This window comes from Engystomops pustulosus, chromosome 5, assembly GCF_040894005.1.
Source record: "Engystomops pustulosus chromosome 5, aEngPut4.maternal, whole genome shotgun sequence".
In the NCBI taxonomy this organism is placed as follows: Eukaryota; Metazoa; Chordata; class Amphibia; order Anura; family Leptodactylidae; genus Engystomops; species Engystomops pustulosus.
The window spans coordinates 36,928,056-36,953,094 of NC_092415.1; the positions used below are offsets into that span (position 1 = coordinate 36,928,056).

A 25,039-nucleotide genomic window follows, 5' to 3' on the forward strand; every position below is an offset into this window, starting at 1 on the left:
CAGGACTGAGGTAGGGACATGAAATGTCTGCTTATAGAGTCCCCACCCACACTCTGGAATCTTTTACTGACCATAAGATGGGAGTTAAGTTGTATAGTAAGGGGTTAAGAATGATCTTTATTGTGTCCTCATCAATAGGGGATTAAAATTTGAGAAATTTCTTTCATGGGAAAACCCCTTTAAAGGATGTTTATGTGACATCTCTGTGTCATGCCACCATAAGGCTATCTTCCTTATAGTATAATATGAGAGATCAGTAGTTTTCACATTATATCTGTGGGCTTTGCCTCTTATCCCAGGGTCTCATTGCAGCCCTGTCTGTATGAAAGGAACCTCCTTCTTCAGACTCTTCATGGTTAATGCCTCATGCAATGGTAGATCTTAATATATGCAAAATGCCGGCCGTCTGGGGCCCCTGGCTCCCAGGGTGCCCATGAACGTCAAAACCCCCATATTAAAATACAGTACAGTGGTCCCTCCAGTGAAAGCAATACAATAACACGTGATGTGGCCATAACCGGCTGCTCAAGTAATATTCCTGAAGCTGAAACAGATAATAGCATCTGCATCTTTAAGATTTCCCTGCATGTGTTGCACTATGACCCTAGATGGAAGAGCGGCAACGTGGTGATGTAACTGAGCTGCTGTGCTCCCTGCAGGTCTGTCCTGACACCCCACAGCAACAGAGGGAATACAGGAGCATAGGTTACAGGTTACAAAAGAGCCTTGTACAGATACAGTGGGTCCTGTAACTCTGGGCTACAAGCGGGTCATTGTGACTATAGGCTACAGTGGAGGACCGGTAACTAAAGGCTACAGTGGTAGCACATTGACCCCAGGTCAAGTGGTGACTACTGACTACAGAGGGGGTACTTTTGCTTATACTGGCAAAAACGTAAGCATTGTTACTATTTTAGCTACTGTGGGATAGTAGTTACTATATTGGCTACTGTGGGGCCACCATTACCATATTAGCTACTGTGGGAGCACTGTTACTATATTGACTAATATGGGGGTACTATGACTATATTGGCTACTGTGTGAGCATAATGGAGATATCTAGAGGACCAAGAGAACAGCATTATATTTATGATAGATGGAGGTGATGATGATGAATTGCAGAACCTTGCATTTATGTTGATAGATCTGCAGAGACAAGCTGTGGCAGCCAGATCCCACAGGGAGTCAGAGGGGAGTGTCCTACTTGGCCGAGTCCTGCAGCGACTTCCATTCTCTCTCAGTTCTACTGCTCCTTATGCCCTCAGCCTCTTTATCAACACTGAGTGACCAGGGTGAAGTCATCTACAGTCCTTTACCCATTGACAATTGCAAAATCTACTCCATGTATGTAACTGTTCACATGAAATCCCAGCATGCCTTCATGGAGGCACGAGGAGAAGTAGAGGTCATGGAGGCATGCTGTGATTTCATGTGATCAGATACATACAAGGGGTAGATTATGCAAATGCTAGCGGGTAAAGGACCATAGGTGATATCACCCTGGTCACATGAGATGAAGTGCTGAATGGTGAGAAGGGGGCATGATGCATAGGGAGGAGTAGAAGTGGGTAAGGACAGGCCCCTCCGGTATGCCAGGCAAGAGAACAAAGTTCAGTTTATGGGGATGTGAGGGAAAAAAATTTAGCTAAAAGAAGGGTGGCATTTAGTGTCGTGACACGTTCAAATCCAGCAAGAGACGTAAATCATGAGCAAAGAGATTGTGCTGCAGGATCAGGGATCCCGAGGAAGGAAAGCAGAGACTTTTGTCTTTTTTTAAACCTTTCACTTACTTTGTTGAGGGTAATATTAGATGCTTGCCAACATTTGAATTGCTAAAATTCAGGACTTAGTCGTCCATTCCCACCAGGGGCAGATTAAGACTGCCACGTTCCCTCTGTTGTATGACTATTATAGCCCCTACAAGTCTGGAATCATTTCCTACATCTGGTACTAGAATCAGGCTTCTAGGGGAATGGAAGATGTGTCTCTACTGCCTGCTTTTAATCTGAGGTTTCAGGACCTTTGGAGGACCTTTAAAGGCCCTTGTGTACATGTGTATTGAGAGCAGGTACAGGTGTATGAGGAGTTCAAGGGTGAAGATCCTTCTCAGTATACAATTTGGTGGGTGGTTTGGGTGGCCATGGACCCCCTTGAAGGCTTGGGCACCGGGCTACCGCCCAAACGGCCTATATAATAATACCCTGACATTCCCACTGACATTAATCCAATGTGGGTGGCCACATATTGGTACGACACATAATATATGAACATAGATAGATATTAGAGATAGATGAAGTACAGACACACGCCTCCCAGCCAGCCAGCGGCTCTAACTAATTAGCACACGTGATGCGAATAGGAAACACAGTAGTGGACAATGGCAGCGTGGGAAACTAGTGTAAACTGCAATTAGAAAAAAAAAAACATTCTCTTCTAAAAAAAAAAAATAAACAAATAAATAACAATAGCTTTCAACGGCAGACTGGCAGCATGAGAAACGAGTCTGCGGAGGAACGCGGCCCTCACATTTCAGCCGAGCACAAGCAGTTCCTTTTATCCCTACAATCAAGTGTCTCTGAAGCCCCTTCTTTCCGTTTGCTGGAGCACAGAGAGAGGGGGCTAAGACGGGGAGAACGTGTTTGAGGAATCTCAGCACTTGCCAGGTCATCGGGGAGGTCATTTAACTTTTGTTGAAGAGACAAGGGAGGAAAAAAGAGAAGGGGTAATGAAATATCCTGCCTGAGACGGCTTACAAGCGCATGTCCCATGCTGGCGGCTTGATGGGTTCCGAGGTAACATTTGCAGCTCGTTGTCCTGTTGCCAAGCTGAACGGTTGGTGGGCATTATGTGTGTGAAAAGACTTCAGCCTTAGCTTCCTCGTCAGCATTTCTTGAGAAACATAATAGGACTACTGTGTATAATGTTTCCTTGCAGCAAGTTCACTACCTAGGCAGAGCCATTACAGAACAGGTATTATAGGCCAAAGTGGACATACAGAGAACAGCGGGGGGTCAACTAGACTCTGGAAGGATGAACTTCAGCAAAAGTGAGGCAAAAAGTCAGGCATGGATTGTTAGATATTGATAGGAGAGTGAATCCCACATTGGTTGGCCACTTATATTAAACCTTAACAGGTTAATAGGGTCACCCATGTTATACTGTTAGTTTGTTGGGAGTCGCAGGTCAGGTGACCCACCAGCAGCAGGACTCAGGACTTCCTGTGATGCTCTGTCTCCTGCTGGCCTCGCGGGATGGAGGGCGCTTTGTAGTCACCCCTGACATGGGAGTGTCTATGATGGAGGGGACATGCAGACTGTAATGACTACATGACCCCTCCATCTGCCAGAAGTCCACAGAAGACAAGACGTAATAGGAAGTCCTGCTGCCTAGGAGTAATGTGAATGGGAAGGCGAATGGCAAACTTTAACATGGTAAGTATAGATTTAGGTCTTACACTGCTAATATTAGGGTCATATTCTCACACTAAGGGGGCAGGTCTCAGCCCAATCGCTTATGATTTTCTCTGGAAACTAATGTGATTGGTAACCAGAACCTTTTAATGCAAGACACTTGGTTCTGTTTACCGAACGCATGCATTTCCATAGAAGCGCATGTGCAATTGGACTGAGGCCCCGCCCTGTAAATGCAGCGCTAGAAGTACGCGTGACTGCACCCATAAAAGGAGTCTTATAGCAACTATGATCATACAAAGCTGCTGACACTGTTAGGTAAAGGTCTGGGTGATTTTTAGTATAGGAGGACTGTAAAATCATATTCCAGGTTGTAGCTGGAAGAGTCTTCTTACACTGCTTTGTTGTTTGATCCCTACATTCAAACTGCTCTGTAGCCCCTCTCCTCTGCGGTAATAGCTTATCAGAAGTCTGCTCCTGCTCTTACTCAGAGCAGAGGGGAGGGGCTCAGTAAAGAGATCTCACACCTGTGAACCACAATGATTAGGCTACAGTCCAGAAGAGGACGGACCCACAGAGTTGGGGAAGGTCGAAGGGAGGGAGCGTGACGAAGAAAGGGAGGGGTTTAGGTAGTGGCGCGAGTTGCTAAGGAGACAATGTAAAACGGGCTTCCCGAGAAGGAGGAGCAGCCATTTTAAGCCATCGGCTGAAGAGTGAGCAGCATTATGGCCAATGTGGGGGAGTTATTAGCGCAGCTATGGGCAATGGCAGCGGAGGGCGGACCGGAGTTACGGCAGCAGGTCATGGAAGCCCTGGAGCCGGGGAGTGGAGGAGACGGGGGAGTACGGCGGTCACGGAGGACTCGACCGCCCGTTCGAGTGAGCCCGGAACCTACTCCCCGCACCCGCCGCAGGGTAAGGAGCCCCTCCAGGGACCCACCGGTGCGTAGCGCAGGTGGGAGAGCCGGTAGCCGTAGCGCTCGCACCGGGAGGAATCCAGGTACTCGGGCGGGTGGAGCGGTCAGTGCGCCGCGGCCAATACAGCATGCTAGGCGGGACGCAAGTGAGCCAAATCGACGAAGGAGTACATCACCGGGTGATGCGGGGCCTCCTTCTGGCGATGTTCCAGTCGGGGGAGGTGCCTTTTGGAATGCGGCGCGGCGGGAAGATCCAGGATTATCTTGCGCCCCCCGCGCGGGAGGTGAGCGGCAGTTGATGGTGCCAGTGGTGGAGTTGAGGGGTCGCCTGGATGTCGGCGCCGGGGCCCCGGTGGCTAGAACTGCAGAGGTCGGAACATCGGGAGGATCGTGCCTGTCCTGCTGTGGCTGTCCAGGGGCCAGCAGATATACTTCAATGGAAGGAAGTGAGACGAGGACGCAGCATGGGGAGAGCAGCATGGCCGCTGGCGGGCACACAGCACCCGTGCAGCCTGGTGAGTCTTCTTCTATGTCTGTGCAGTCAGTGTGGATGGGGTCGCCTATGAGTGGAGTGAGTGATGCGGGAACGTTGGAGGAGATGTGTTCGCTGATGGGTAGCATGCGGGAGTTGTTGGCGCGGTGCGAGGGTGGGGTGTAGGGGGTGTCACCAGTGTCGGCGTGGGTGCCGTGGTCGGGGCAAGGCGGTGGGGTAAATTGGCGGCGTGAGTCCGGGGTAGCAGTGTCGGTGCAAACGGAGAAAGAAAAGGATGAAAGGGTTCGTCTGGATGACAGGGCAAAGGGGGAAGTGTATGTCTGCTTCGAGGGTCAGTTGGGGATGCACTTGAAGAAAGAGGTGAAGGAGAAGATCTGGAAAGACGAGTACGTCGAGATCTTCTCCCTTTTGCCTCTGTCAAAATTCTGTTTGGAAAAAGGCAAGAGGGAAGAGGTTAAGAAGGAAGAGGAAGAGAAGAAACGTTGGCGGTTGATTCCGCAGACGTTTCAGAATTGGTTTCATGCGTTTTCAATTTTAGCAAGCGTGGTGGGGGAGAAGGCCCCGGAGAACTGCTCTGGGTTGTTCTGCTATCAGAACTCAATTGGGGAAGCATACAAGGCCTATGGGGGGCAGACGTGGCTTAGGTATGACGAGGATTTCAGGCAGCGCAAGGCGATGAGGCCGAGTATCCGATGGGACCAAAAAGATATTGGTTTATGGTTACAAGTTATGCGCCGGTGCGTTATGGGCAGTCCTTTCGTGGGAGCAAGGAGGAGGCTGGGACCAGTAGCAGCACGGGTCAACAGAAGGAAGGGGCTGGGAGTGCTGGGAGTACTAGAGGGGGAACGTGTTGGCAGTTTAACGATGGCTTGTGTAAGTACGGGGCCGGTTGTAAATTTCGTCACGTCTGCTCCACATGTGGGGGATCGTCGCATGGGACGGCAAAATGCTTCAAGAGGGGCAAGGGGCGTAGCGGAGGCAGGACTGGACAAGGGGGAGTCTCCGGTGAGGCTGGAAAGGATGGAACCTTACCTAAATAGATATCCAGACAAGGAAAAGGCCGAACTGCTACGGGGGGGGGGGGTTTGGGGAAGGTTTCCATATTCCGGCTCCGGATCATGTGGTGCCATTTACGACCAGAAATTTGAAGTCGGCCTATCATTACCCTGAGGTGGTGAGCGAAAAATTGTCTAAGGAGGTGCGATTGGGGCGCATGGCGGGTCCTTTTCCAGTATTGCCAATTGAAGGGTTGGTGGTTTCCCCGTTGGGTGTCGTTCCCAAGAAGGAGGCGAATAAGTTTCGCCTCATTCACCATCTTTCTTATCCAAGGGGTTTGTCAGTGAATTTCTCCGGAAGTTTGTTTGTGTGGAATATACGTCTTTCGACAAAGCGGTAGAGTGGGTTAAGAAGTATGGGCAGGGGGCGTTGCTGGCTAAGACCGACATAGAATCGGCGTTTCGGCTATTACCGGTGCATAGTGATAGTCTGCGGTTTTTGGGATTCCAGGTTTTATGTGGATCGATGCCTCCCTATGCGTTTACTTTGAGGCCTTTAGTTCCTTTTTGGAGTGGGTAGTGAAGGAGGAAGCTGGGGCGGGATCTATAATTCACTACCTGGATGATTTTTTATGCATTGGCCCCAGGGGCCCAGGGGTTCCAGGTTATGTCAGACGTTGCTCACTTCGGTGCAGTGGTTGATGGAGAAGTTTGGTGTGCCACTGGCCGAGGAAAAGACAGAAGGTCCGACTTCTTGTTTGGTGTTTTTGGGCATCACCCTGGATTCGGAGAAAATGGAGTGTAGGTTGCCGAGGATAAATTGGTGGCTTTGAGGGCAGAGGTGAATCGGGCAGCCAAATTGAAGAAATTGACCTTAAGGGAGGTCCAGTCCTTGCTGGGCAAGCTGAATTTCGCATGCAGGATCATGCCAATGGGTAGGGTTTTTTGTAGGCGGCTTGCAGCAGCAACGGCAGGGGTGAGGTTGCCACATCATTATGTGCGGTTGGGGCGGGAAATACGGGACGATCTTGAGGTATGGGACACCTTTTTAAAAAAGTACAATCGGCATTCCTTGATGATGGATAAAGTAGTTAATAATTTTGATTGGGAGTTGTTCACGGATGCCTCGGGTTCCATTGGTTTTGGAGCATATTGTGGAGGACAGTGGTGTGCAGAAAGGTGGCCAGCATCGTGGGCTGCGGAAGGGCTGACCAGGAACTTGGCCTGTCTGGAATTGTTCCCGATAGTCGTAGCGGTGCACATATGGGGGGAGTGTTTCCGTAACAAGAAGATAAGATTTCATTGCGATAATCAGGCAGTGGTGGCGGCGATAAATGGATTGTCGGCGTCCTCCCCTCCGGTGGTGAGACTGTTGCGGCATCTGGTGTTGTTGTGCTTGGGATTAAATGCATGGGTGGTGGCGGTGCATGTCCCGGGTGTAAACAACTCCATTGCTGATGCTTTATCTCGATTGCAGTGGGATCGCTTCAGGGAACTGGCGCCGGGCGCAGACAACGTGGGGATCCCTTGTCCGGCACATCTGTGGGAGATGTGCCGGACTTCGAACGGCGGGGGCGCTGATAAGAGCATCCCTGGCTGAGGGCACTTGGATGGCGTACAAGGAAGTACTGGATCAGTGGGACAGGCTGGTAGAGGAGTTGGGTGGGGAAACCACGGAAGATGGATATGAGAGGGCATTGTTAGTGTGGTTGGGTAGAGCAGCTAATGCACGTTGGTCGAGGGCTAAGGTGGACAAGGGAGTGTCGGCCTTGGCATTTGGCTTCAAGTTACGGGGAATTCGGGATGCGACGAAAAGTTTCACGTTTCAGCAGGCCCTGAAGGGGTTTAGAAAAGGGTTGGGGAAGATAGGCGACAGTAGGATGCCGGTGTCATTCAATGTACTGGAAAAGTTGGGGGGGGAGTTGGGGGTAGTTTGTGAGTCGGAATATGAAGTTAAGTTGTTCAAGCTAGCATTCTCGTGGGCATTTTATGGGGCCATGAGGGTTAGTGAGTTGGTAGCGCCAAGTAGGTGGATCGGTGGGGGGGGGTTTGAGGGAGGATGTTGTGTATGGTGAGGGTTGGGTGGAGTTTGGAATACGTCGTTCTAAGACTGATGTGTTCGGCAAGGGGAAGAGGGTGTCATTGCGGGAAGTAGGTGGGTCTGTCATGTGTCCGTCCAAAAGCTTGCGGGAGTTTTGGGCAGTGCGGGGTAGTCAAGGGGGCCCATTGTTGTGCCACAAGGAGGGGTCGTTTTTATCCCGCTATCAGTTCACGGCTGTCTTTCGGAAGTGTTTGGTTAGATTGGGACTAGACGGGAAGGCATTTGCTTCATACTCTTTTTGGATTGGAGCAGCGACTGAGGCAGCAGACAGAGGCCTTGGGTCTGAAGTGGTGAAGAGGGTAGGGAGGTGGGGTTCCGGAAGATTTCAGTCATATGTTCGCCCGCATCTTTTGTTGGGTCAGCAATGAAGTGTTATTTCGGGTTGATGGGGGTGTTTTGGTGAAAGGGGGAGGGATGTTGTTTAATGTTGCTTTGTAATTGCAGGTTTTCAAAGCCGACTGACGTGGATCCTTGGGCACATACGTTTTTTGGGGTTCCCAGAGAGCTGCGTTGCATCCAGAAGGGAGGCAATTAGGGTTCGACAGGACGCAGGTAATGGTGCGGTGGTTGGGTTTCAGAGGCATGAAGTGGGGAAAGATGCTGAGTTTCGCAAGTTTGTGGAGTTGGACAGGTGTCCTGAGATAGTTGGGCAATGATTTGGGGGGTCGTCCGGTGCGAGAGTTGATCAGGGATATGCAACATGATTTATTGAAATTAATGGTGGAATTTCCCGATCTGGTTGTGGTGTGGTCGGATATGGTGTATAGACGGGTCTGGAGACATGCTAGATCGGTCAGCCGTTTGAACAGGGCCCGGGTGAAGCTTAATCTGGCAGTTGGGGGGTTTGTGGTACGAAATGGAGGTCTATCCATTCGACACAGGGAGCTGGAGGATGGGGAGGGTGAATACTGGTTGGCAGATGGGGTCCATCTTAATGCAGTCGGCATGGATTTGTGGACCCTTGGCATTCAAGGGGGTTTGGAGCGAGCTTTGGCGGGGGGCGCGCAGGCTTGAGGAGAGTCGAGGCCTGCTTGCGGTGGCAGTGGGAGGGGGGAAAGTCCTTGGAGTTGGAGCTACAAAGGGGGAGTGGGAGAAAACATGGCGGCTAGTTTTCTCCTGAATGACGGGCCATGCCCAGGGGTATGGCGGTATGGACTCTTGCTGGGTGGTGTCCCGGGGAGTGGAAAATTATTGAAAAGCCATCTGCTGGATCTGGTGCCCTTGAACCGGAGGTGGCGGTTGAGGGTAATAGCGAGAAGAAGAGCAGAAGGGCATTTTTAATTTTAGCTCCAAGGACCTTCCCCTTACAGCGGGGTACCTTATTATTATTGTTGGGGGGGTGGATTGATGTTATATAAAATTTTTGTTGTATGTTTTAATAAATTGGCTGCTGTGGCCAGATTAATCCAAGAGAGTCGTTGTCCGAGTCTTTCTTTAGGTCATGGTGGTCATATCGGGTGGTAGCAGAAGAAGGGATGAGAGCGACCAGAATTCCCTGAAGTGCCGTGTCAAGAAGAGGACGGACCCACGGAGTTGGGGAAGGCCAGCATGACGCGGTCGAATGGACGGGAGCATGACGAAGAGGGGGAGTAGTTTAGGTAGTGGCGCGAGTTGCTAAGGAGACAATGTAAAACGGGCTGCCCGAGAAGGAGGAGCAGCCATTTTAAGCCATCGGCTGAAGAGTCCCGCCCGCCTGCCCTAGTGGACAGAGTGTTCAGTAGGGTAGGAGGGTAGTTCGTCGCGGCAGCTTAGGGCAGGGGGAGGGGGGAAAGTCCTTGGAGTTGGTGGAGCTACAAAGGGGGAGCGGGAGAAAACATGGCGGCTAGTTTTCTCCTGAATGACGGGCCATGCCTAGGGGTATGGCAGTATGGACTCCTGCTGGGTGGTGTCCGGGGAGTGGAAAATTATTGAAAAGCCATCTGCTGGATCTGGTGCCCTTGAACCGGAGGTGGCGGTTGAGGGTAATAGCGAGAAGAAGAGCAGAAGGGCATTTTTTATTTTAGCTCCAAGGACCTTCCACTTACAGCGGGGTACCTTATTATTATTGTTTGGGGGGGTGGATTGATGTTATATAAAATTTTTGTTGTATGTTTTAATAAATTGGCTGCTGTGGCCAGATTAATCCAAGAGAGTCGTTGTCCGAGTCTTTCTTTAGGTCATGGTGGTCATATCGGGTGGTAGCAGAAGAAGGGACGAGAGCGACCAGAATTCCCTGAAGTGCCGTGTCATGCTGCTTCTAACAACATAGAGGTATGGTTATATAGATCTCCTGGGACAATATCTAACGTTGTCTGCAGCTTTGTATGGTCAAAGCTACTGTTAGACTCTCTTTAAGGGTTAACCGACCCCATACATTAAAAGGTGTAACATTAGCACCTGCCTACCATTGTGTAAGTCTATTTGTGCAGATATAACATGTACTCTACAAGACCTATACATCTGAAATTATGTACATATTAAAGTGAATGCCTTGAAATAACATTTGCGCTGTCCGTGGTGCTGATTATAATGAAAATGTATAATAATAATAATAAATCACACAAAGCCAATGGACCTGTCCATAAAATGTATGTGTTGCACTCACATAAGAAGTTATGGAATTAATAATCTTTCATTCATCCTCATTAGTATGAAATGGGCGCAGGAGGCAGAGATGTGTCATGTGACCTTCTCCGATTACTCTCGGATGCCCTCTTCTGTCAGCTAATCCTAGTCTGATGGATCTATGACTTCAAAAGGAGGTTCAGTCTGTATATTCAACCCACATGTTGAGACCCAGGAAATAATGAAAAAAATATGGTTATAAAGTCAGAATAGAGATTCACCAAGATGTCAAACAAGGGTCCTGCCTAAATGCATGAGCAATGCAAAATATTCCGCCTTTTATTTTTACACATACAATGGAGATAGATACAGTGAAAAGTTAGACTGGACATTCATACTATGCCACATGTATCGCAGTGTCTGATCCGGGATGATCACTCTGTTGCACTATTAGACTCTCTAGTCTAACTTCCTATTAGTTAACTTAATTTACGCCTAAGAAATGTTGTTGCACATTTGGTACACATCATACCAACTCTTTTTTCTTACTAAAATAAGCCTAAAAAGTTTTTAAAATCATATACAGGCAGTCCCCGGGTTATGTACAGGATAGGTTCTGTAGGTTTGTTCTTAAGTTGGATTTGAATGTAAGTCATTCAAACTGTATATTTTATAATTGTAAACCCAGTAAACATTTTTTGGTCTCTGTGACAATTTGATTTAAAAAATGTTGTGTTTTCATAAGAACCAGGATTAACAATAAATCTTAATTGCAGACACCTGTGATAACTGTTATAGCTGTTTATTGGAGCCTAAGGCTAAAGTATAGTAAATGAACAAAATCCAGGGGTCTGTTTGTAACTAGGGGTCGTCTGTAAGTCAGGTGTTCTTAAGTAGGGGAACGCTTGTATATATGTAACGCTTAGCATGATAGACAGTTTTTTGAAATAAAGGGTACTGTATTTTTATCTATGTGTGGCTTTTTTTGGTGCAGTCCTGGTGCAAACGCTGCTTTGCAACTTTGATTTGAACCAAATGAACAATGCAAAGTTACTTTAACATAGATCCTGCTTGTAACATATGATGGAATAAGAATCTTGTATTTATCCCCTTGTACAGTCCGAAAAAAACCCCCCAAAAAACAAGGACACATTGGGGGTCATTTACTAAGGGCCCGATTCGCGTTTTCCCGACGTGTTACCCGAATATTTCCGATTTGCGCCGCTTGTACATGAATTGCCCCGGGTTTTTGGCGCACGCGATCGGATTGTGGCGCATCGGGGCCGGCATGCGCGCGACAGAAATCGGGGGGGCGTGGCCGAACGAAAACCCGACGTATTCGGAAAAACCGCCGCATTTAAAAACCGAAAATGTGTCGCTTGGGGAGCGCTCACCTTCACCTTCTATGGGATGGTGCATTCCGGGGCGTTAAGATTATTTTCGGCGCTGCAGCGCCACCTGGTGGACGGCGGAGGAACTACCATCTTAAATCCCAGCCGGACCCGAATCCTGTGCAGAGAACGCGCCGCTGGATCGCGAATGGGCCGGGTAAGTAAATGTGCCCCATTTTGTCTGGTCTTGAAGACGCATAACACTGTGGGGCACATTTACTCACCCGGTCCAGTCGCGATCCAGCGGCGGGTTCTCCGACGCTGATTCGGGTTCTGCCGGGATTCACTAAGGTCCGTGCGCCGATATTCACCAGGTGTCGCTGCTGCGCCGAGGTCCGCCGGAGTTCACCTGCTTTTTTCTGGTGTATGTGAGTGCTTGATCTTGCGACACAAATGGCTTTTTAAATTCTGCGGTTTTTCCGAATCCTTCGGGTTGTCCGGTGGCCACGCCCCCCGATTTCTGTCGCGCGAAAGTCGGCGCGATTGCGCCAAAAATCGATCGCGTGCGCCACAATTCCGTGAAATACAGCGCAAAGAGGAAATATTCGGGAAAAACCCGACGGATTCGCGGCTGCGGACCCTTAGTAAATGTGCCAGTGTGAGCCTGAACCAGTTAGCAAAGATGTTACTGGAAACCCTGATGCTCCAGAGCCCAAAACTACTATGAGGCTCCAGCGTCTTAGTAGATCAGCCACAAACTTTGCCAGTTCAGACCTAATACCAGATCTGATTTTGAAGTTTTTTTTGCTACAGTCTCCGCTGGTTTTCTGTTCACACCCCTGCCTGAAGACTGGTGCAGAAGGCATAACTAATGTACCCATTATATTCAGTTTCCAATAATGTCTGTATTAACTGGCTCTGGCTCAGGCCCCTTCTCCACTGGCGTTTTTCACGCGCGAGTTCTGCGCGTGCATTTGACGCTCAGAACTCGCATTGCACTCTGTCCCATTGTATTCAATGGGTCTTTCTCCATTTGCGTGGTTTTCAACGCGCGTGCTTGCGTTCGTTTGCACGCGCGTCAAAATCGCAGCATGCTCTATTTTTGCGATTCACGCGCATTTTTCACGCACCATTCAAGTCTATGGGGACGTATCAAAAACGCATTGCACTCGCAAACATTGCAAGTGCAATGCGAGTGCAATGCGTTTTAAACGTAAGGGTTGCTAGGTGACCAGTATAACAGTATTTCCCCTGCTCGCGAACGATCATTTAATTAAAAAAACACAATGAAGAACAGTGAAGAATAGAATAAAACCAGTGAACACAGTGAACACAGTGACCACAGGATCATTTAAGATAAAAACACAGTGCAGAACACAGTGCAGAATAGATTACAGATGTTCGGCACATCTGCTTACTTGTCGGGAGATACGCGCGGAGCGCTGCGAACAAAATAGCATGTGAAGAACAATATATATGTGTGAAGAAGACATTGCAGATGTATGGAAACATCTGCAATGTGTTCTTTACACACATATATATTGTTCTTCACATGCTATTTTGTTCGCAGCGCTCCGCGCGTATCTCCCGACAAGTAAGCAGATGTGCCGAACATCTGTAATCTATTCTGCACTGTGTTCTGCACTGTGTTTTTATCTTAAATGATCCTGTGGTCACTGTTTTCACTGTGTTCACTGGTTTTATTCTATTCTTCACTGTTCTTCACATCTGCTAACTTGTCGGGAGATAATATATGCGCGCGGAACAGTGAAGAATAGATCGCAGATGTTTGCAACTTATCAGAAGACATTATTTTTCAATTAAATAAAACATTTTATTCCCGAACCATGGTCCCTTTGAAAAAGTCCCATTGACTTAAAAAAACGCGCATGAAAAACGCACCGAAAACGCAAAAAAACGCGAACAAAAATGAAACAAAAACGCAGCAAAAACGTCAGTTTTTCACGCATTGCACCCGCACGTGAAACGCAACGCTAGTGTGCAAGAGGCCTCAGTGTTATGCATCTTCAGGCTCACAGACACAATTTGCCTGTGTTTTTAAAAAAATTTTTCAAACTAGCAACATATTTTGCAGCCGTTTTTGGGGATAAATACAAGATTCTTATTCCATTATTTTAATATAATATGGATGGTTACATTAGTGAATCAGGAGGCAACGTTGTGTTTCTGCTATATTGTGTATGTTTTTTTAGATTAAATTTATTAAGGTTTTTTAAAAATTTTTTATTAAACACTTTACTTTTCCACTGTAGCTGGGGTTGCTGCACGGTCCCAGTTACAGGTGATAACTGCACAATAACAGTGACAATTGTCCTGCATCCCAGAGTTGGTGTGATTCTTCATCGGCGGGATCTAGGGAGACAGTGGACCAGTGTACAAATAAGTGGAAGAGGACTGAAGAGCTCATTTAGTAGTCGGTACTTGCTTCCGAAAACACATAGTGAACGTTTCAAGAAGTCTTTCTTACCAACAGGGATTACTTTATATAACAGTAGATAAATTGTAACTAACACAACTTGGATTAGTTACTGAATCTGTATTTTATATTGTGTATATATTGTGTATATACTATTGACATTTTATATTAATTGTCTTAAACAGGGGAGTAACCACAGCGGTAGCAGCCATCATGGGGCCTGCAGCGTCAAGGGGGCCCCGTCATCTGACGTGACACTAAAGAATGGAGGATATGTACCATTATATATATTATGTATATAAGACGGCAGAAGGTTCCGTCTTGAACTAGGGGTCACCTGTAAGGTGTTCTTAAGTAGGGCACCGCTTGTATGCTGTACATATATATGGTGTATAGTGTGTATATACTGTATGTGATGTGTATATGCTCTATATGTGTGCAAGTGTATAAGTGAAAAACTGTAAGTTTATGTATATATATAAATAAATGTGTGTAGAAATATGAGTGTAATATGTACATATTTAAAGGGGCCCCATTCAGAAGTCTGCTAGGGGACCCTGCCTCTCCTAGTTACGGCCCTGGTCTTAAATGTTGTGTTATGAGTGTAATTATTGTGTATTTATGTTACTATGTTTATTTTTAAATGTTGCAAAATAATTTCTTTGTTGGGATTATTTAAGTTTTTATCAATCTATCCTCTGCGCAATACTTGATCAAGTGCTGTGTATAAGAAATGGAGAAGACAGGAGAGGTAAATACCACTTCTTTCTTCTCCCCGCGGTTAGGGACCCAATATTTGGCGGCCTGGTTAATCGACCAACTCCTAAAGCCTGCGCCACACTTGAACAACGGGACTGCTTGTCGTAAATATGCAGTAGGAATAATGCCCACTCTGAAAAACTAAGGGCAGCATTTATCTTAGCCTGATGCATGTCTTTTTGATTGTATTTAAAGGGAACCTACCACCACAAATCTACCTATAAAGGTAGATCAGGTGGTAGGTGGATCAATAGGACGTGAGGATAGCCCGTCTGCGCATGCGCAGAACAGCAGGCCCGCGGCTGTGCGGTCACTGCTCCGAAGCCAGAGCTGCACAGGCACGGGCCTGCTGTTCTGCGCATGCACAGATGGCAAGTTCGGCGGACAAGGGTGCGCATCTATGGGGAGCTGTGCGCTGAAGATTGTGAGTAGGAGGAGAAATGAGGCTACCAGGGCGTGGAGTAGCCACCCAGTGTAACCTCAGATGCGGCTACTCCACGCCCCAGTAGCCGCATAAGAAAATTTATAAATAACTCTAATAAAAGTTTACAAAAAAGTGCGGAGACGTGAGGATTAGCCCTTAAAAGGGCTAGCCTCAAGTCCTATTGATCCACCTACAACCTGATCTACCTTTATAGGTGGTAGGTTCCCTTTAAGTGACTTTTTGGCATTTGTGCAATTTCTTGCGTCTTTTCAAGCTGTTTGCAGGAGTTCGCCTTGTAGCAGTAAACCTGGTTTTCGCCTAATTTGTCTTTGCATTTTTTCCTACTTCCAGATGTTTGGGCCTTGATTAGTGCCTTAATGTCCGCAAATAATTGTACAAATACACTCCAGTCCTGACCATGCATAGGAAAGCCAATGGTATGAGTTTTAAAAAATTGTGCCTAAAAAACAGCATTTGATAAAGAATTGATCCTACAAAAATAAAAAGGCGTAAATGACAGCAAAACAAAAGGAGAATGTGATAAATGACCCCCAAAGCCTGGCCATGGTGTGTAAAAATATAGTGTACTGTACTGTATAAAATATGTGGATGGACAAATCAGTGGTTAAAATTTTGGATCAGTAAGAAAACCCCTTTTATAATGTACTGTACAGTATTTCTATATCACGTGGTACAGTGCTGCACTAATAATGGTAACACCAAATAACAGCTGCATAATACAGGGCCAACCATAACCACCCCAGGGAGTGTGGAACAATATTGTTGCTGTGCATTTTTAGAAATACACGTGTACCCCAGTGTGTAAAGAATCCAGCTATACATGAAGAATGTGGCTCCCTACAAGTGAGAAGAGGCATGTAGCCACCTACGGAGCGAGCCTGGGTGGCTGTGTGTGTCCACCTGTTTGTGACAATGTCATCCGACTATAGGATGGAATGTCCTCCATTCATTCTCACTATGCCAACATACTTCACCTTGTCCCCTGCTCCGCTGCTTAGAAGGATCATATTTGTATATCCAGTCGTTGGCTTTATTTCTAGAAAGGGGTACTTTTACAACTATCGGTTACATACTGTACAGAGGGAGGGGATACGCGGTGATACTTGTCCTCCTGGGTGGTCCTCATATCCAGAAACTAGATGAAATCATTCATTAGCTGATCTGCAGTACTAGTAACCGCCTGTGGAGAATAGTGGCGCTGTAGACCAGAAGACTGAATTTTCTTCCGTGTTTCCAACCTGACCAGCGCTGCTTATCCCCTGTACGTTAGGGATATCAGGACTGCCCTCATCCATGACACTTCCCATACTGTCTAGTCAGTGTTGTGGCTTCCATTAGCCAGGGCTTATAATAGTCAGAAGTACAGGAACTCTTTTCTCCCACACGTCCATTTTTTTCCCAGCCACTAAATACCACACACAACAAAGAGAACTGATCTGTCACCGATCTACTTTGTATTTCCATTATCTCGCGCAGAATATATACAATACAAAACAGGATGTTCCTCACAAAGGAAACCAGAATAATGAAGCGAGCGCACAATGGCCGCTAGATACGTACAGCGCTGCGTTACAGACAACATGCTCCGAGCTGGGGGACAACCCCGCTCTATAAAATCATCAAAACTACAAATTAAGTCGTTAGTTAGAGACGCTGAGCGGCGTGTCACCTGGTGCCGAGAACAAAGTCACTGCCTAAGGACTGATATAGACTCTCAGTGCAGAGCAGGATCCATTATGGGAAAACAGCTACAACATGTAGAGCTATTCCGAGAGTCTTTCCATCTGGAATGTTATTTAAAGGGGAAGTACATCCTACAATAAGTCTGCTGGAGGAAAAACATCCTAATCACACGATGACAGATAAGTGTCTAATAATTGAGGTTAAGGCCCTCAAAAAAAAAAAAAAAGAATCCAATGTCCTCTGTGTAAACGGAGTGACAGACGTGGACGATCACTGCTGCTCCATTTAATCTCGATGGACCTGACAGGGATACGGATCACCAATTCATAGAGCTCTCATTATACGTGTACACAGGAGCCATTTCAGGACTGTTCAAGGTCCTCTAAAGGTCCTGAAACTGCAGATTGAAAGCAGACAGAAAAGACACATCCTGCATTCCCCAAGAAGTTTATCCTAGTACCATATGTAGGAAGTGACTCCAGACTTATAGCGCCAATAATATTCATACAGCCCCGGGCCCATGGTGGTCTAAAACCGCCCCTGAACTTATTCATAGCTCCAGGCACCATGACTGTGGTAATCTTCTTACAATTGTAATCCATAGCCTCCTTCCTTTTAAAATCAACTTTTATAATTATGCTAATGAGCCTGATGAGCTCTAGGGGTGTTTACAGCGCCCCTCTGTGCTGCAGCTTCACTGGCAGCAACACTGTGCAGGAGGATGTCTCCCACTCCCTCTGATCCCACTGTGTGATAATACAGTAGGCAGAGTGAGGGGGGAAGGGCTAAGGAACCGAGGGTGATAGTGTAACAGCCTGTAAAGCTAAAACACAGAGGTGTTCTGGTAACACTTCCTCAGAGCCCTCTTTACTAGAATTCTAAAAGTTGATTTTAGAAGTAAGGAGGCCATGGATAATAAGGAGATTACCACAGTCCAGTTGCCTGGATCTATGAGTAAGTGCCCCTGGTTTATCATAAAATATTTTGATTATAGATTTGGAATGAACTAAATGTTTGAGAAGTGATGGACATTACTCAACATATGTTGTCTGAATTGTGAACTAATCTAATTAGTGGGTGGGGCTTAGCAAGAGAGGTGTGGCCTAGCATCTCAATAAATTTACTATATCTTGCATCACTGTCGATTATTATAGCTCTGATCTATGCCAGATTTTACAACGGAGCATATGGGTAGATCCTAACTTCCTTGTTGTAGGGGTCCAACCACTGGGAACACACACAGATTCTGAAAATGGGGTCCTGCACTGTACATATGATCTCACAGGATTTTTAGGAGCAGGTTCTCGGGGTAGGGGAGATTGCAGCTGTTAGACCCCCAGATTATAACTTGCTTTTGTGATACGACCCCTTTACAGGTCAGGAATATCTCTCTCTAACACAAAAATGATGAAAGCCGACATAGGAAACATTCATCTTGATACATTTACAGTTTCCTTTATACAGTCACTAATGTCTTCCCTCTTCTCACACTACATCTGCACTACATTCCATAGTCAACATACTGATCCTCCTCAAAACATGACCCACAAGATAATTTACAGTATTCCATCAGTGTCGTGGGACCTCTGGGTCAATTTAATATTCGCCCCCCCCCCCCCCCCCAATAGGAAATGTCCAGCAGAGGTAATGGGAGATGCATAACCTGCGGCACCAGACCTGTCCGCAGGATGTAGTCTATGGAATCCAGATCACACCTGTCATAACCCTGTAATACAGTATGTGACAGCCCACGGGGCGACCTGCCCTCCAGACACTTCAGGTGCCATTAATAGACCTCCCCTCTAACAGAAGTAGGAGGAGGCTGTGGACTTCAGGTATATTTCAGGTATCACTCACACATAATAATTCCAACAGTGATGGAAACAACCCTCTCTAATCGCACAAAATCTCCCATTATTAAAGGGGTTTTAAACGCCCATTCAAATGAAATGCGGCTGAGCTGCAATGCCAAGCACTGCCACTGCACAATGTAGGGAGCTGTACTTGGTGGAGTGTAAAAGGACATTAGTGCTTATCTGAACTCTCTCCCCAGACACCTGATCATTAGTAGCTTGGTGCCATACCCCATATGATCTGAAATAAATGAAGGATCCATAAAAAGGCCACGCCTACTCCTCTATACGGAAAATAACATCACCAGCAACCAAAAATGGTCTCATTCACACATAATTTTTTTTGTAGTCTGCAATCTGTGGTTACCATGGAGAACATATGACCTTTGATGGTCTGTGTGCCATATCTGTTTTTTTTTTCTACAGACCTTGCGTTATGTTATTTTCCCCGCTGCAGCTTCACAGGCTGTTACACTGAGCAGGAGCACTACATCCCTCCCACTGTGTCAGATTATATCAGCTAGATGGAGGAAGTGCTGAGCAGGGGTAAGTGGGAGGCATTGAAACAGCCTGTGAAGCTAGAGCACAGAGGAGGTCTGGTAACGCTCCACAGAGCTCTGCAGGCTCATTAGCATTTTGATTTTAAGTTGATTTTAAGAAGGGACAAACATGAGAAGATTTCCACAATCACGGGGCCTGGGTCTATGAGTAAGTGTCCCTGGTTTATCATGATGGTAGATTTCATTTAACTATTTCTCTCTGAAGACTTCACATAATCTACAATATTATTATGGATCACTATTGGCTACGACAATAATTTTATTGGTTTTATTGAGTGTCCCTATTGCTATCTGCAGACCCAACGTAAACGCATCGTTTCCTTCCGTCTTGTTAACTGCAATGTTACCTGGACATGTGATCACGTCCTTGGATTCCATCTCAAAACGCAACGTGTGAACAAGTTTATTATTTCAGATGAGGTTTTAAAGCAGGTTTGGATCGTATTGGGTGAGAACATTTAATTCAGATCCAGTAATTCTGCTTTTCTTTAACTCCACATCAAAAACTGCATCTGATAAAACTGAACGCAAACCGCAAGGAGATTGCTGCGTCTGAATACACGCTGATTATACTACAGTGCAGGCTACAGATACGTGATATATTGTACAGTGAGAATAACCCGTTCCGCGCTGCAGGAGATGATATCAGCAGGCAGAGCGCCGCTGGCGGGTCACTCCCTCTCAGCGCCCGGCGGGCACCCGGGCCACTTTCCCACGCCCTGCGCGTGCTAACACGCTGTCCTGCAGACTCCGGCATGGCGCGGCGCCCGGCCAATCAGTGCCCAGTGGGCGGGGGCTCTGCTGTCACTCCGACCAATCAGCGCCCAGTGGGCGGGGGCTCTGCTGTCACTCCGCACCCTGTGTTTCAGAATGAAGACGCTGACGTCACGGCTTGGAGGGGGCGTGGCGCCGGGGAAGGATTATTGGCTACAAGCAGGTAATTGTGTTCCCGGAGCAGGCGCCAGTGCGCGGCCTCCCCTCCCTCTCCCACACTCCATGTAAGAGGCGAACCGTGGGAAAGAGAGCACAGCCAGAGGAGGCAGCAGCCATGAAGAGGACACACGACTACAGCTCCTCCGACAGCGAGCTGGACGAGAACATTGAGGTGGAGAAGGAGAGCGCCGACGAGAATGGGTGAGAGCGACAGCGATTTCATCGGCTGCGACCAACTCATCGGACCAATGCAAACTTTCTGTACCGCAGCCACTATTGCACAAGCAGAGCTGGGCTGGGACAGAACATTATGTAGCAGGCTGAGTTTGTCTGATGAAGAATATTATGTAGCAGAGCTGAGTTTGTCTGATGAAGAACATCATGTAGCAGGCTGAGTTTGTCTGATGAAGAACATCATGTAGCAGGCTGAGTTTGTCTGATGCAGAATATCTTGTAGCAGAACTTGGCTGATGCGGAACATCTTGTAGCAGAGCTGGGCTAGTCTGATGCAGAACATCTTGTAGCAGATGCGGAACATCTTGTAGTCTGATGCAGAAGAGCTGACTTAGTCATTTAGGACAACTCTGTCTAAGTCTAAAGATGATAAATAACAAAATCATCTCCACTTCACCTCCAACTTTTCTGAATTAATATAAAAATTAGCAAAATTAACCTAATTTACTAAATTATTTATTTTTTTTTTTTTTGGACCAATAAACCCCCTAATTTTTTTTAATGAATCCAGAAACATTAAGTGCCAAATCAGCTCGGCTGCATCTACGTTTTGCAGAATAAGTCCAACTTTGAAGAAGATATTCAGCACAGCTACATCCCTCATTTTTTATTTAATATAAAAATGAAAAAAAAAACAAAACAAAAGCAATTGGTCCAAAGATATGAAGTACCAAATCGGCTCTGCTGCATCTCTATTTAACAATATTATTCAAAAGATAATAACGAAGACTAAGAAAATAACATATTCCGTTCTGCTCTGTTTTGCAGAATGAATCTAAAGATTAACTTACAGTAAGAACAATAACACATCCAGCTCTGCTACATCTCTATTTTGCAGCATTAGTGCAAAGATTACTTAACTGTAAGATAAATCACACATTCAGCACTGCTACATCTTCATTTTGCAGAAGATAACTTCTGACTAAGTAAAACAACCTATTCAGCTCTGCTACATCTGTGTATCTTTGCAGACTTCTTTTTAGAGAATGATTGGTGTATTGTATCCTTATCATAAAATAGTCAATATTTTCAGTGGGTTTGTACTTTGTTTCTAATTTATTTTACTTTGTTTCCTATTATAGGAATCTGAGTTCCCCTCCTGGTTCTATGTCACCGTCTACAACTTCCCAGATTTTAGCGAGGAAGAGGCGCAGAGGGGTAAGTGCCTGGTATCCGGTGCCCTGCACCCAGCGCTGTATGTTGTCTCATTGCCTCGTCACTAAAACTCTTGTGTCCTCCTCCAGATCATCGAGAAGCGCCGGCGGGACAGGATTAATAACAGCCTGTCTGAGCTGCGGAGACTGGTGCCCAGCGCCTTCGAGAAACAGGTAATTATATTGTATTGCTGGGATTGTTCAGCCACGGGAACCTGAGAAGCGTTAGATGTCTCATGACTTGTACTGCGGTCATTGTGTAATGTAGATGCAGCAGAGCTGAATGTGTCACCTACATTGTAGTATCACAAAGGACTTCATGACAAATTCCACTCAAATCCTTTATATATTTTACAGTAAAGATACCAGTACATGTATGGAATGTGGAATCCAGGACTCTCCGAGATGATTAACTCTTGATGTACTGTACCGCATCTCCTAACCTTCTGTTCATCTCTCGCAGGGTTCTGCCAAATTAGAAAAAGCTGAGATTCTTCAGATGACAGTCGATCATCTCAAGATGCTGCACACTGCAGGGGGGAAAGGTAAATATCAGAATATATATCACTCACTACTATTCTCTCCGTCCTACTGCACTATTTATTAGTTTTTATATAACTCTGTGGTGTGACCGCCCTACTAATGGATTTTTATAGTCTTTGACTTCTCTATAGCTGTTGTATTATTTAGCTGACCGACCTCTTTCACCTAGAAACTAGTGTAAAACCTCCTATGAAGATGCAGCAGAGCTGTGTTTGTCACTCAACTCCTTATGTTGGATAACTAGTAATGAAGGTGGGGCTCATTCACATTCTGTATGTCCCTATGCTATGTGAATAAGGAGTTGGGTATACTGCCTGGCATATAACTAGTGTAAAACTTCTTATGTAGATGCAGCAGAGCTGTGTTTGTCACTAAACTCCTTATGATGTTGGATAACTAGTAATGAAGATGGGGCTCATTCAAATTGTGATTGTGCTGTATGTCCCTATGGTATGTGAATAAGGAGTTGGGTATACTGCGTGGTATATAACTAGAGTAAAACTTCTTATGTAGATGGAGCAGTGCCATGTTTGTCACTAAACTTGTTATATTGCTGGTCAACTATGAATGAAGATGGGGCTCATTCACACTGTGCTTGCACTGTATGTTCCTATGGTATGTGAATGCAGCTTTGGGTATGCTGTGTGGCATATGTTACTTATATGGATGCCCCTCAGCTCAGTCATATATATTGGGGAATTACTGGTAGATATTTCAAGGCAGTGTGAATACAGCCTGACCTTACCAACAGCCCTGTGTAATATTGCTATATACTACATAGACACTCATGTCACGACTTGTCTTCTATTTTAGGCTACTTTGATGCCCACGCCCTTGCAATGGACTACCGCAGCCTTGGTTTCAGAGAATGCCTTGCAGAAGTTGCCCGCTACCTGAGTATAATCGAAGGTTTGGACAACGCCGACCCTCTCCGCGTCCGACTGGTTTCTCACCTCAACAACTATGCCTCTCAGCGAGAAGCGGCCAACAGCGCCCACACCAGCATCGGACACATACCGTGGGGAGGCGCCTTTGGGCACCATCCTCATCTATCTCACCCTCTGCTCCTGGCACAGACTCCACATACAAACGGCAGCAGCACCACGTCCTCTACAGAACCTCACCACCAGGGCAGACATCCCGGGTCACCGCACGCCGAGGCGTCTTCTCTACGGGTTCCATCTACGTCAGTTCTTCCGGTGGTGACTCCTTCAAAACTGTCTCCCCCGCTGCTGTCCTCGGTGGCATCGCTTTCAGCATTCCCGTTTTCTTTTGGATCCTTCCACTTACTATCTCCCAATGCACTGAGCCCCACAGCGCCAGCGCCTACCGGCAAACCCTACAGACCATGGGGGACGGAGATCGGAGCTTTTTAGGACATTTTCACAAACTGAATAGTTTTTATGCAAGGGGTGATCTGTAGGGGGGGGAGGGGGATCTAAGGTCCAGCTGTGCTGGGCATCTCATCACCACATATACAATGTATGCGCCATGGTACCACTTCATACGATTCCCCCTTTCTCTATATTTCATGGACGGTATACAATGCAAGAAGGACTGGCTGAAGATTTGCGCTTTGTAATATTGCCCACCACCGGGGCATTTTAACCCCTAGTTTAGAAGTTTTGAGCAATCTTCCTATTAAAATAATGTCGAGAATCTTTTAGTCTAAATTCGCCTTCAGCAATAACACTGTACATTAAGGTTTGCTAATCTTTTTGAGTTGAGATATTCTATGCCCTCGTTATGTAAAGTTATTATTCTTGAATATTTTTTGTTTTTCTATTGCCATGCGTCGACAAATCACAAGAAGCAGCTTTACCACGTGCAGAGGCCTGGCAGTGCCCGCTGATGGAGTCCTGGAATATCCAACCCAAAGCCCGTCTTCTAATCTAATGTTTCCCTCTCTGCTGCACTAGAACCTTATTTAACAGGTAGACTAATTTAAGAAGAGCGCCCGTTCCCCTTGTACATAGTCACTTCTGTGCATGGAGGCCTTTTTATTTGGCTGAAAGGTGATTTATTTTTTTTTTTGCTGTACTGGGTTTAATCACTGTTGTACTGGTCCTACTGTGACTAAATAAAAGAGTCCAAGTGTGATCATTTCATCCAATGGGTTTATGCTTTTTATACTAGTGATAAAATGTACAAGTTGAGCGACAGTCGCATTGCCGATGGCTGAAGTCCATCCGTCCCTCGGTGCGCAGTACCTTATGTACCAAACTTACAAATTCATGTGGTCATTGGCCTCAATGTCGTACTCTCGGTCCATAATCTGCCATATATTTTGGTTCACAATCTATTCTGCATAAATGAAAAGTCCAAGACAAATGAGTAAATATATTCTCGTGTCTTGTCTTATAAAATGTATTTTGTTTTCTAAATTACTGGATGTCAGATTAAAGGAATTTCACTTTTATGACTTCTACTTTTTAGGAATCGTACAGTTTTTACCCTTTGCAACCTAATGAAACAAATCACATAGCAGTTTCCATTCCTTTTGGTGTAATCGAAAAATTTAAGGGGTTGTCCATCCACATGAAGAGCCTCATCAAGTGTTCTACTATCTCCAGCGGATAACTTGCTGATCGGTGGGGATCCCAGTGGTAGAACCCTCACATATTAAAAGAACATGGGTCTAGTGTACC

General features: G+C 46.3%; 1 protein-coding gene across 1 annotated transcript; it reads left to right on the top strand.

Annotated features, from left to right (window-relative positions):
• Positions 1–20,418: 20,418 nt before the first annotated feature.
• Positions 20,419–24,819, top strand: HEY1 (hes related family bHLH transcription factor with YRPW motif 1). Its single transcript, XM_072151657.1, has 5 exons — positions 20,419–20,661; positions 21,777–21,852; positions 21,939–22,022; positions 22,312–22,393; positions 23,205–24,819. Exons 1-5 carry the CDS (start codon positions 20,576–20,578, stop codon positions 23,765–23,767), a joined length of 891 nt encoding a protein of 296 aa, XP_072007758.1. The 5' UTR covers positions 20,419–20,575; the 3' UTR covers positions 23,768–24,819.
• The last annotated feature ends 220 nt before the right edge of the window (positions 24,820–25,039 follow it).